The sequence below is a fragment of the Cyprinus carpio genome, chromosome B11 (assembly GCF_018340385.1).
Source record: "Cyprinus carpio isolate SPL01 chromosome B11, ASM1834038v1, whole genome shotgun sequence".
Taxonomy (NCBI): Eukaryota; Metazoa; Chordata; class Actinopteri; order Cypriniformes; family Cyprinidae; genus Cyprinus; species Cyprinus carpio.
This window is the reverse complement of record NC_056607.1, coordinates 19,658,345-19,672,069: the sequence shown is the minus strand read 5'-3', so window position 1 is coordinate 19,672,069 and position 13,725 is coordinate 19,658,345. Positions and strand designations below refer to the sequence as shown.

Below are 13,725 nucleotides of genomic sequence, written 5' to 3'. Positions count from 1 at the left end.
AATATTCAGTTTAATATTATTTTGAATTTTGCACAGTTTTTGGCCATGTAATTTTTTTTTCACAAAATTCACAAAAATTATGCACCTATTATAATTTGTAATAAAAAATGTATTAAACAAATAGAAGCAAGCAGTCGCTACTGGTCTCAGACTTTTGAGCCATACTGCAGCATGTTGTGGATGTTCTCTTGGTGATTCCGTCTTGTTTTTCCTATACAGGTCTTTTCCAAAGGGCCATAGCCCAAAGTGGCACTGCCTTGTCCAGCTGGGCTGTCAGCTTTCAACCGGCCAAGTATGCCCGCATGCTGGCCAAAAAGGTGGGGTGCAACCTCAAAGATACAGTGGAGATGGTGGAGTGCCTACAGAAAAAACACTATAAAGAACTAGTGGAGCAGGACATCCAGCCTGCTCGCTACCACATCGCCTTTGGACCCGTCATTGATGGTGATGTCATCCCCGACGACCCTCAGATCCTCATGGAGCAAGGGGAGTTCCTTAACTATGACATCATGCTGGGCGTCAACCAAGGAGAGGGGCTGAAGTTTGTGGAACTCATTGTAGACAATGAGAATGGGGTTCAAGCCAACGATTTTGACTATGCCGTGTCAAGTTTTGTGGATGATTTATACGGTTACCCCGAGGGAAAAGACATCCTGCGAGAGACCATTAAGTTTATGTACACAGACTGGGCTGACCGCCACAACCCGGAGACCAGAAGAAAGACCCTGCTGGCACTCTTCACGGATCATCAGTGGGTGGCACCAGCGGTGGCAACAGCAGACCTCCACTCCAGCTTTGGCTCGCCTACTTATTTCTACGCCTTCTACCATCACTGCCAGACGGAACAGGTGCCACCCTGGGCTGATGCAGCACATGGCGATGAGATCCCATATGTGTTTGGGCTGCCCATGATTGGTCCAACTGAGCTTTTCCCCTGCAACTTCTCCAAAAATGATGTGATGCTTAGTGCAGTGGTAATGACCTACTGGACCAACTTTGCCAAGACTGGGTAAGTCTCTAGGCAACAGGGCATCGTTTCTAAACCGTTAGACTTGAGGCAAACAATACGGCCGTTAATTAGGATTCAGAAGTGATTTTGAATATGACTTTGTTTTGTTGTAAGACCACCAACGCCGCAACCCTCTCATAATTCGAGAATTGAATTTGCTATTGATTACCGTACAATACCCAGTTGTTGCCAGGAAACACTGCTACGGGGTTCCTAAGGTTTAATCAATGCTTAATTGTTTGTTAATGCATTCTCTCTCGCAAATACTTGTTAAGATTCCCAAGGTTATGCTACATTAAATTTACGCAACTGCTTTTTACGCAACAGCAATTTTGTTTGCTTCAATTTAGGTGTAATGTAGTGAATAAAGTAATGCTGATGATCACTTAGAGTGAGTTTAGTGTTTATATGACATTGCTGCCTAGACGTGTAATCATCTCATGGGAGGACAACAAATCAATTTGTGCAAATGTGTAATTTCTTCTCTCAGACTAATTCTTGTTCATTTTAAAAGCAGGTGCAGTTGTCAGGAGACACTAATGAGCACTGAGAGAATATTTGGGGTCTCTGAGCACTCCCCTAAGACTTGTCTATAGTGGGTTTTGTGATATTTGTTTTATTGAGTGCTTATTGAGTGCCCATGTGCAATCCTAGAAATTGTCTTTTGTGTAAAAAGTAATAAAATCTTCCTATTTCCTTTCAGTGACCCCAACCAGCCAGTTCCACAGGACACCAAGTTCATCCACACCAAGCCTAACCGTTTTGAGGAGGTGGCCTGGACGCGTTACAACCAAAAGGACCAGCTATACTTGCACATCGGCTTGAAGCCCCGTGTCAAGGAACATTACCGTGCCAATAAGGTCAACTTGTGGCTGGAGCTGGTGCCTCATCTCCACAGCCTCAACGAGGTCACCCAGATCATTTCCACCACCACTAAGCTACCTCCACCCGAGGTCACTCCACGTACACCAAAGAAGATCCCAGTCAACACCAAGAGGCCCTACCCAACACCATTTCCCACTGAAACGCAGGAAAGCCACAACCAGAACCAGAACCAGAACCAACCCTTCCTAGAGAACCAGCGCGACTATTCCACCGAACTGAGCGTCACCATCGCCGTCGGTGCCTCGTTGCTCTTCCTCAACATATTGGCGTTCGCCGCACTCTACTACAAGAAGGATAAGCGAAGGCACGAGGTCCACCGGCGTTGTAGCCCGCAGAGAACCACAGCCAACGAGCTGCCCCATACACAAGAAGAGGAGATCATGTCTCTACAAATGAAACACAGTGACTTGGAGCGGGAGTGCAGGGAGGCCATGCACACGCACGAGGTGGTCCTGAGAACTGCCTGCCCGCCCGATTACACGCTCGCCATGCGCCGTTCGCCGGACGACATCCCTCTCATGACCCCGAACACCATCACTATGATTCCCAACAGCATGCCAGGCCTCACCTCTTTACACCCCTTCAACAGTTACTCCAGTGGACAGAATAACACCCTGCCCCATCCACACCCTCATTCACACTCCACCACTAGAGTATAGCCACACACACACGTTCTCACACCCAAACATGGACATACACACACATACACTCCCACAGATGTGGAGTACAGGTGTGTTGACAAACGGAGGTTATGGCACTAGGGTGAGAAATATCTTTACTCCCGGTGCTCAGAGGAACAAGAAATAACAATGTTGGTTTTTGTTCCTCGAGAGCAAGACTATCGTTTTCTATTAAAGGCGAAAAACAAAAAGACAAAAAAAAAAAAAAAACCTAATTCTGATTTAATGAAAAACAGAGATGATTTTTTACCCTTATATTGTGACAAAACCAGGACCATTTCCTGGGGACAACTATCATTCTGGGATTCTTTGAGGAATGGTTTGATTCATTTGCCCAGAGAGGAAACGACGGAAGCACAGAAGAGATGACGTATGGGAGGCCCTCTGTAAACAAAAGGAAACATATTGTTTTCCCGGGGTGCTGGATCGTAGATTACTCTCTTCAGAGCAGATGGGGGATGCTGCTTACCTAATTTAGGCACGTGTTCTCCTTCTGGTGGAGAATGTGGAATACTACGGGAAGAAATGCGAGAATGAGAAATCCTCAAGAATATGCACAATAGCGACATTCACCGAATGTCTTTGAATTCTTTTTGTCAATTTATTTTTGGGGGAACAATTTTATTGTATAGGACGTATTTACATATCTAGATATGTACACAAAGCACCCATGCTCTTTAAGCCCTGGCTGGGGGCGTTGATACTGAGGAGTCTGCCTCAAGAGCGTAACGGGGAATTTATTGGCTTCCTGGCAGATACAGCTTCATCACACAAGTGCTGTCTATACTGAAACTGGTGGACTCAAAGGGAGGCTGGATATTTTTAGCACGACGCGCATGACAATTTATCTGCTTGGTGGCTGTTCTGCTGATTAAGTCATTATTTAAAACAAAAAAGAAAAAAAAAATCATTTTCCTCCCCATTTGGATTTAAGGAAATACTGCTCTGATTGGCTCATGGGAGGAATTGGAATACGCTGACGAGGTCGGGCACGATGGGTTCTGAAGACAGTGATGGGAAGGGGTGGGGATACGCTAACTAGATTGCGTTCACAAATAGCTTGACTGAACCTGGTTATAAGGACTAGTTTTGTACATGTGTGTTGGTAAAATTTTTAATAGTGGTGAATCACTTGTTGTTTGAGCTCCCATGTGTGGGACATTAATGTACTTTTTGATTTGCTCATTGGTCTCAGTTATAATACATTGCTTTATTATTTTATTATTCATGTTCACCTCTTGCTAATAGTCAAACCACCCTACCTTAGAAAATTTCTTATCTGTAATGTTTGATTCTCATTTCTTTGTTTTCGGTACTTTATGAGGCAGTCCCCCACGCAGCTTTGAACAACCAGTGACCAACGCAGTACGACTTGGAGCCTTGCGTTGGTATCCTCTCATCCAGAACTTTCTGTGATTCTCCTGAACGATCATCATGAATGAATCCTACTCTGGAGACAGGAGGGTCCCTGATGAAAGAGTGTATTAGGGGGGCTTCTGATGTTACGAAGCCCTTGATCATACCGCTTAAAGCAGGCTATAGAAAGAAAGAATACAGAGAGACCAATAGAGAAAGTGAAAGGGAAACTTTTGTCATTTCTTACCCAGAGAAAAGTGCTCAAAGTCAGTAGCCTCAGTGCTAAAAGCCAGTTTCACCTGCAAATCTCTCAGTAATTGCTGGTTTTATCCATCCTTGATTATTTTACTTTTCTCAAAGCCTTGTTACATAACATCCTACATGCTAATGATCGTTGCCAGTGAATCCCAGGCTAAAGACAGGAGGACCCCTGATGAGATTGTTCGTTACGGGCCTTCTGATCTTAAGAGGCCATTTAAGCTAGCTAGACAAAGAGAATCGAGAAACGACCGGGTTTAATTTTCTCAGAGCCTTGTTGCATTACATAGTACATGCTTAAAAGTCCTGGGATGCTTACCCAATGTTCCCTTTTTATATAGTCACTTGAGGGCGTCAGTTCCTGTAGTGACAATTTAGATTTCTTGTGAATCCTTTTTTTTACTCCTGGGAAATTTGATTGAACACAAACACCAGTAAAAGCGAAACTTCCACATAAATATCTAAATTTTTTCCCCCCAGCATGTAACGTATGATTATAGAAAAACAGCAAAAGATTGGTGATTTGGTTTTCAGAGATCAGAGGTCCTCATCTTTGCTTTTGTGCAAACTCTCTTGGACAACAACCCCATGCTAATAATGTTTCCTAACAAGACATGATAAAGTAGCAGGTATCTATTTTCATTACTGTAGTACTGAATTTGCAGTAGCCAAGACATTTTGACATTCATTTCCAAAATCCTGATATTAAACATCAAATATGTTTTGATTGGCTGCATTCACACAAAATTGCTTTAGAGATATTAGAAGCCATTTTACTAGCAGTACAGCCTTTCACATCTCAAGGTAATTAATTAATAGTTGGTGTAAAAAAACACTGAGGTCAAACACAGGCTTTTGGGAGTGAATACTTGAGCCCTGGTGAATAGCTAGTGGCAAAGAACTAATGAGGGACGAGGGAAGCCAAGGAAGGGAACAAGATTGAAAGAATCATGCTACTCTTCTCCTGATCAGCCAACTCGTGACACACATTGTTCCCAACAACATGTTCTGTTCAGAACACAATCTCCTGTGGGCTTTTCCTCTCTGCTTTGCCTTCACCTGTGACAACTCTGCACAGTACAAACAGGCCAGAGAGAGCGTCACTGCTCTGTATGCCAGTCCCCATCTGCAGGTATGCATATGCAAAGTCAGCCTGCCTATGTGTCCCCTGCAAAGGAAGCCCCTTTGAACGATATTAAAATTTAATGAACCATACACCACTGGGGCGCTAAGAGGATTCATCTTGTGCATGCACATGTTCCAAGGAGAGAGATGGGATTCATCTGTAATTGCAAAGATCTCCACTGCTCAGTGTTTCTTCACACATATGCACATACACTTCCATACACACACGCCAGGACAAGCCTTGTAACTGAATGTAATGCAAGACTGAGGGCCATTTTCTTACAAACAGCAACCAAATTTCATTATGTGTTTATTTTCTACTGGCTGACCTTGAAAGAAGATCAAAATGGCTGTTGAGAACTACAGAGGGTTGTTGTGATGTAGATTATTTGTCATTTTGTCTTTCTTTCTGGTTAAATAGGATTTAATCTTCTGGAGCACAATAAATGATTTTATCAAGCTCAACTTACATCAGTCTTTCTTTGCCACCGGTTTGCCAAAAAGGTTTTTTTGATATCCAGACTTTTGCCACTCAACATGTTGACACATCTTGGGTTAATTTACTAAAACGTGATTAAACAGTTGTTCTGCCATGACAGTAGTTGACCTGAAGGAGAAATCTTTATAATTATACCAACATCCATTTTGTAACTAAACATCTGTGTTCAAATGCTTGCATGGCATACAGCGCCATTTATTTGCACACACTTTTTACTTTGTTTTAACGCTTGACTTGCTAAAAAAAAAAATACATAAACTGTGCAAGCATACCAAATAAAATGTGAACAAAATGCACAGTTTGGCCATTTGCAATCCATAAAGCACCCGCTACAATATTTCCATCACTAAAAACAGTGGGACATACTAATATGTTTAATGTGAAAAAAAAAATGTAAAGGGCCTTAAAACAGTGCTTTTAAAAGATCAAATTCAGTGTACATCTTATTGATGGAACATACTTTATATAAGCAAGCAGATGAGCCGAAATATAAATGTGATGCGCTAATTGGTGTTTTCTCTACGGAAAAACTTAAATTGAATATGAAACTTTGCATTGTGTGTATATTCAGGATTAATCATCAATAAGGTGTATACTGAATTTGGCCTTTTAATAGCAGTGTCTTACTACGTATATTACTACTTTGTAAAAATAACTGGCGGTCCGTGGCGGAAGGCTGTGTTTTGCCCCCCAGGTGGGCGTTCCTGCCGGGGTGTGACGTCATGTGAAAACTATGACTAGGCAGGCGCATTCAGGACTCACAAGTAAACCCCCACTTCTATAATTGGCTAACAGGTTTGGTTATTAAAATAACGGATGCTGCTGTGACTTACAGAACCCATTATAATTGAAAATTCTGATTTACACTGGATGCGGCACGGACTGACAGAACAAATCCCCGACAGTACCTGCACGGTGTCTGGTAATCTTGTAATGACATCTAAAAGTTTCTGTTGATGAAGCAATCCTATGTTTGTGTCTCTCTAGTATTTCTTCTCCTACTACAACCGCATATCAGTGGTGCGGCAAAAGAGGCAGTGATGTAGAAGTAGGTGTTGATTTTCTCCTGCAGGGGCGGGCTTTCGCTGGACTTTTACACCATAAAGTGGCACATTCCAAGTTTCAGTTTCAGTAACATCTGTTTTTAAAATAATGAGACAGTTTTGACACTTACGGGATGTTTTTTGTTTTATAGTACATTAAGCTTTTATATGTCAAAAGATTAAGGGAAATTTAATTTCTCTGTACGTGATCCATTTAAACTGATAAATTCACTATCTTGCGGGTTTCAATTTGACATACTTTACTAATAGCATTGGTACTGGTGGCAATAACACTGAGTTTTATGAATAAGGTGCAATAAATAATGAGCCTAATTTGCATAGAAAAGAGGAGCGTTTGTGTGCAACCAAATGAGAATGACAATTTAAACATGGTGCAGCACTATTACAGCACATTTATTGTATCGCCTGGATTGTGAGTGGTCATTAGTGAATAAAACACAGGTTCACTCTTAAAAATAAAAGTGCTTCACGATGCCATAGAAGAACCTTTTTGACTAAATGGTTCCATAAAGAACCTTTAACATCTGAAGAACCTTTCTGTTTCACAAAAGGTTCTTTGTGGCGAAAGAAAGTTCTTCTGATTATAAAAAGGTAAGAAAGAAATAGTTCTTTAAAGAACCTTTGATTGAATGGTTCTTTGTGGAAGCAAAAATGGTTCTTCTATGGCATCGCTTGAAGAACCTTTTGAAGCACCTTTATTTTTAAGAGTGTTGATAAACTGAAAAACCATGCCTGCATGTGGCGGAGATGTTTAGTGTATTCACCCCATGCAAACACAACCAAATAAGACCCACTACAGAGCTGGCACACTAGAACAGTGGCCCTGTATAGTTAAAGTAGCCTAAAACATAAATAATTGTCAGTGGTCCTTGTTACTTTAGAAATCTTGAATTTACCTCTTTTATTCTGTTTGACTATCTTGGTTTGGGAATTCAGGACACCATATCAAGCTGGTTCATTTCTTCATTTCCGTATTTCATGTTCAGATCTCTGGTGTAATGATAGGATGTCTTTTTCTCATTAGCAATCATGTGATCCTGAAACGCAGTTGTTCCGTGCTGAAAATTAAAGGCGCTATAAGGACATCCAAACCGCAAAACTTTCATGGTGTAATGAGTGAAAATATATGGACTTTTAAATAATTTAAAGAGGGATTCTTTTTTAAGTAAAAAAGTAACATGGGGTCTTGAGATTTTTAGTTTCATTTAAGTTTTATATAACCCTCTAAAAGTTACTCAATTCAGAATGAAAAAGATACATGTGATATTTCGTGAGATCAACCTGGACATTAACATTGAGCATCTTAATGAATGTGCTAATTGAATGAGCCTTGATAATTCAAGTTTAAAGAGAAATTTGGTAGTTGGGATTTTAGGAACATTCTGAATAAAAGGTTGAACTGATTTGCCTTTCGTTTTTACGGTTAGTTTATGTAGTGTTGCATCAGTCCACCAATCAACCGATCTGACAATTTCAACTACACAGATTAGAGACTCTTCCAGAGGCATTTTTACATTCGTAAAATTCTCTCCGGTTGGCAGATATTAAATTTGAATTATTAACAGACGATAGCCTTGAAAATTAGTGACAGCTCTGGAAATTTGAAGTACGATTAAGATAGGAATGAGTTTATCAAGCCACAAACGACTTTAACTGGAAGGGCACTCACAGAACCTTTTAGTGTAATTTCAAGCCTTGTTCGACAGCACTTTGCCATTTCCCATTATGATGTACTTTTCAAACATCAAACAGTTTACCTCTGATAACCGCTTTCATTTCCTCGATCTGTTTGATCAGCCGTTTCTCTAATTTTCTCTGTCTCCAAGTGTTTTCTGACCTTTGATAATCACAGTGTATTTAAACAAGGTTGTCTGGATGACTGTCTTCTGATGAACACATCATCGTTTTGTTTTGTGAGGGTATTATTACAAATGTTCAGTGGAGGATGTTGAGTATTCCAATCATGGTATGTTGGAATGTCAGTTGAACATCTTCAACTGATAGGCAGACTGAAGTACTTCTTGTAAGTCTTTCTAAAACAAAAACCCAAAAGGTTAACCAAAGTTTCTGTGCCTCTCTCTCTCACACACAAAAGGTTAAGCCGTGTAAGACTTGTTTAATTGAGCTAGGAGTGTTGTTATTGAAGGTCAAAAATTATTTTGCTCTATTTCTGGTTTGTTCTACTACAGTTTTCTGAATAAGACTGATCCTGCTTAAACTATTAATTAATTACTATGAGGCCCTTGTCAGCTGTTTTTTGTGTGTTTGGACCATCAGGCATTTCTCATTCCAATAATAAACATGATCATATTTTTAACTTCTTCCTCTTATGTGTTCATCTAGTCTTTGCTTACAGGACCTTGATGAAAGGCACTCCAAACCAGGAAAACATGGTAATTTTGTTTCAGAGTGATACTTTTCATTTAGTTTGTAACTCATTGTAAAAACAAAACTCAGAAAACAAAAATCAGATACATATTTAATTAAATTAGCTCATTAGATGAAATTCAACTTCTCTGTAATGTGACTTCTTAATTAAATGAAATTGCAGTAGTGGAGAAAATTCCATTTGTATGTAAAATCTAAAATGGAACACTTTATATAGGGACCAAATCTCACTATTAACTAGTTGATTATTAGCATGCCTATTATGAATATTTTGGCATTACTAACAGCTACATTACTAACTATTAATAAGCAGCAAAATTAGGAGTTTATTAAATGGATCTGGAAATGTAGCCTCGTCTGTCCAAATCTCATGTTTGTAAATAAATAATTTTCTTTCATGTCCGTGGTAAGCAGACCACAAGCATAAATAACTAAACTAAACGGACATGTTTGTTACCCAAAATAATTGGTATGAGTGGTAAATTACCGAGTACAGTGATGAATGCACACAATAGTATCTCTGTCTTTGAGTAGACAATGACAACCAAATGCTTCTGAATCATTCATTAGAGCCTCTGTTCGTCTGCAGTTTGTTGAATTTAATTAGAATTTACATGCTCGCTATAATTTCCAGCAGAATTGCTTTGGATCCCAAGGAAAGGAAATGAAAGCAAAGAGCAAAAAAAAAAAAAAATAATAATTCCTGGTGAAGTACAGGTATTTCATCTACAATTGCTTAAGAACACAAGCATGACAGCTCCCAGTGATCAAAGAGTACTCTTGAGGTGCACGCTAACATGAGAATTGACGGTTGTGATGTCTTCACATTACTTCCTTTGGCAGAACACTAAATACTGTTGGTGAGATGAAAGAAATGGCAAAAATGCCAGTGTATGTGCATTTTGTATTTATTTATTTATTAATCTGGTATTTAAATGATTATAAGTACATCATACAGTTCAAATTTTATAGTGTGAAAACACTGAGGTCAAACTGGTGGGTAATTTAATGTATAACATCTAGAAAGTGATTTACATTATATTAAAATAAATAGGGGAGTTGTTTAGTGATGTAATTTTTTACACCCTTTTGTCATTGCAAAACCATTTGCTTGCATGCCAGCATTTATTTATTTATTTAAAATAGTTTTTAAAATAAAAAAAGACATATTCTTGCTTCTTATTTACAAAAAGTGTGTGTGGTCATATCTCCATATATTAGCAGTATATTATTAACCTAGGGCCCAGGACCCACTAGGGGGCCTCAGCAAACTTCCAAGGGGACTGCGGGATGATTTAAAAATGTTTACAGTAAAATAATAAATGATCAATTTATTAAAATAATTCAAATTTAAATCCTAATTTCTGTTTTAAAATTATAAAAAAAAAATAAAAATACTAAATATACTACCTTATGTTAGTAGAAGGAATTAAAAAATAACATCTCAAAGTTACAACTTGAGCTCACAGCTCATAAAACCATAATTCAAAGTATTATGACTCATTTTATCCAAGCCTTCCAAAGTCAAAGTAAAAAAAAAAAAGGACTCTGTGAAAGTGTTCTTCTCCAGCTCTCATATTAAATAAAACATACTGAAAAAAATATGCAACACATGGGTTTGGACTGACATGAGTGTGCAAATACTGTCATTTTTGGTTGAACTGTCCCTTTAAAGACAGTTAGATCAGCTGTACTGACTTCACGTTTCCTCAAATGTAAAGCATTTCTCTCCTGTTTCATACTAGGCCAAGATCCACCTGTCAAGTCTTAATACTACTCTCAAATGTGTCAGACTGCTTAGGAATCTGACAGCATCATATTATAATTATTAATTTAATAATTTACCCGCTTTAACATGAACTGTATTACATGGCTGGAACCATAACTAATCAGCTGGATGTGTCTACCTCTGGCACTTCCTGTCTTCAGTGCTGTAATGTGAGAGGAGCAGGTGATTGGACAGCCCATCAGATATTCAGATAAAGGATGTCATCTTGTCACCTGGAGTTCGGGGCCTTCAGGGGTCTGTGCTGTCAGGTGAAATCCACTCTCACCCTTCTCCTCCCCTGCAGCACAGTATTACTTCTGTTCTCTTCTGTTTTGTTCTGTGCTGCACTACATGATGGACTGCTTCCATCAGGATGTGTTTCCAAATGGAAATGTCTCATTTTTTTTTCCATGCATTTTTCATTCTCTTTGTTGCTCAGGTGTCTCTTTCCATCTCAAATATATTTTTCTATTGCAAAGCACAGATAAGCTATTATATACTTAAATATAACTCATATTAAAGTCTATATAAATTAAAATAACACTAAGATAACCATTTTAAATGATATACTGTAAGTTTTACAACATCATGTGGAAGCTTGTTTCCAACACATAATAAAACTGGTTTTGGGACTTTTTATCTCACAATCCAAATTATTTTTTTTCTCACAATTCTAATTTTATACACAATTCAGGTTTGTTTTCCCTCTTTCTCAACAGTGCAAGTTTATTGCAACTTTTAAATTCGTAATTCTGATATAATCAGAATTCATTTCACCACAGAATAAAAAAGGTAACTGTCAGTTTATATCTGCAAGTTTATATTCCACAACTGCAAATTATAAACTCATAATTGCGAATTTACATCTCATAATTACAACTTTTTTTCTCACAATTCTGACTTTACATCTCAGTTTTTACCTTTTTTTTAACATACTGTAGCACAATTATTTTTCTTTATTTCTCTTTCTCTTTCTCTCTTTCTTTCTTTCTTTCTTTCTTTCTTTCTTTCTTTCTTTCTTTCTTTCTTTCTCTCTCTCTCTCTCTCTCTCCCCCCCCCTCCCTCCCTCCCTCCCTCCATCTCTCTCTATCTTTCCTTCTTTTTTTCTTTCTTTCTTATGTGCCAAAGAATAATAATAATAATTTAAAAAAAAAAAAACATAATTGGAATTTTTTTTATCTCACTCGCAATTGCAGCATTTATATCTCACAATTTGGGACTTGCTTCTCAGAAAAAAAGTCACAGTTTTGAGATATAAACTCAGAATTGCAAAAAAATATGCAAAATAATGCTAATAATAAGGCTACTGCCATATGTTATGCTCCCCTCAATAAAAAATACATGTTAATTTATGCATCACAATATTAAAATATACTATATGAAAAAGATTACAGTAAAATTAACAATTTTATTAAATTATTAGTGTTTTTAAAGAAGTGAGCACTGGATAATATCAAAGGTAATCTATCTATCTATCTATCTATCTATCTATCTATCTATCTATCTATCTATCTATCTATAAATGGAAATATGATACACTGAAACAAATCACTAATATCTCCTGGTTTCTTAAGTTTGCAGCCCATTAGTTTCAGGAAGGTGTTACAGGTCTTTTTTATTTGTCTTGTCTGTCTTGGATTGTGGCGTTCATTCATAGGACAACAAAAGAAGAAGAAGCTGCTCTGGGGATAATAAAATACGTAATGGTCTATCCAGGTCAATGTGCCAGCCTAGAGACTCCACTAGAAGACTCATTGTTTTCCATTAAACAGGGTAACAAGACAAGCTCTATCCTTCACTATAAATTTAATCTCAGATGCCATTCGTTATGGCTCTTCCTTGGAGCAGGAATGCTGAGGACATCCTATCTTTCTGATAGACCGAAGGCTGAAAGATCAGGTATCAGTGAGGGGATAAGAGATGATTTACACTTGACTGGGGCAATACGTTTATTGAGGTGAGCCTGTGCTTTTGGAGGAAGGCGATATTTATTGCCAGCATATTGCACCAGCAAATTTCTTTGACAAAAAGGGTAGAGAAAAGTGAACGGTGTAATGGAGAACAGAAGCAATGGTAGTTTCAGTTTAACGTGTGTAAAAGGGGGATTTCTGCACAGTTTATTTTGGATACTTGCATGGCCATAGACTTTCCAGCAATTTTACGCTGTCTGTTTTAAACACATTACGTCATTAAAGTTAATTTATTACAAAGAGTTTCATTCGATACTTACACTCAGTACTTCACATTTTACAGCTTCACAGGAAAATACCAGAATCATGCAGTACACATTTCCATTAATGACAATGACTGAAAATGTACACACCTGCACTTTTTCTGTATGGCATATATCATTTTCAGCAGTACAAATGTACACATTTATTGGGATATTGATTATAAAAGACTGGACAGGATTCACAGTTAGGCTTTTACAGGTGCTCTAACAACAAATTATACAATGCCATTGCAATAGACTATAATATAAAATGCAAGTAGACTAGTGTAATATGAAGCATTACAGGACTACACTTTATATTGATAGTCCTCTTTAGATAGTTTAATAACTACTTGTCAACTCAACTCATTCATTTGCAGCTGCATGCCAACTAACTCACATTAAAGCATTAATAGACTATTAGCTTAGGGTTAGAGTTAGTAGAATAAGTTGATATGTACTTGCAAATTTACTTATGGTC

At 38.1% G+C, this 13,725-nt stretch overlaps 1 protein-coding gene across 9 annotated transcripts in view; it reads left to right on the top strand.

Annotated features, from left to right (window-relative positions):
- The window catches only part of nlgn1 (neuroligin 1), a 271,832-nt gene extending 266,054 nt beyond the window's left edge, over positions 1-5,778 (top strand). For all 9 annotated transcript variants that reach the window (XM_042734437.1, XM_042734442.1, XM_042734439.1 and 6 more), the window contains 2 exons: positions 220-1,009; positions 1,713-5,778. In XM_042734437.1, coding sequence (XP_042590371.1) covers positions 220-1,009; positions 1,713-2,553 — 1,631 coding nt within the window. In that variant the 3' untranslated portion in view covers positions 2,554-5,778. The remainder of the gene's footprint in view (positions 1-219; positions 1,010-1,712) is intronic.
- Positions 5,779-13,725: the final 7,947 nt, after the last annotated feature.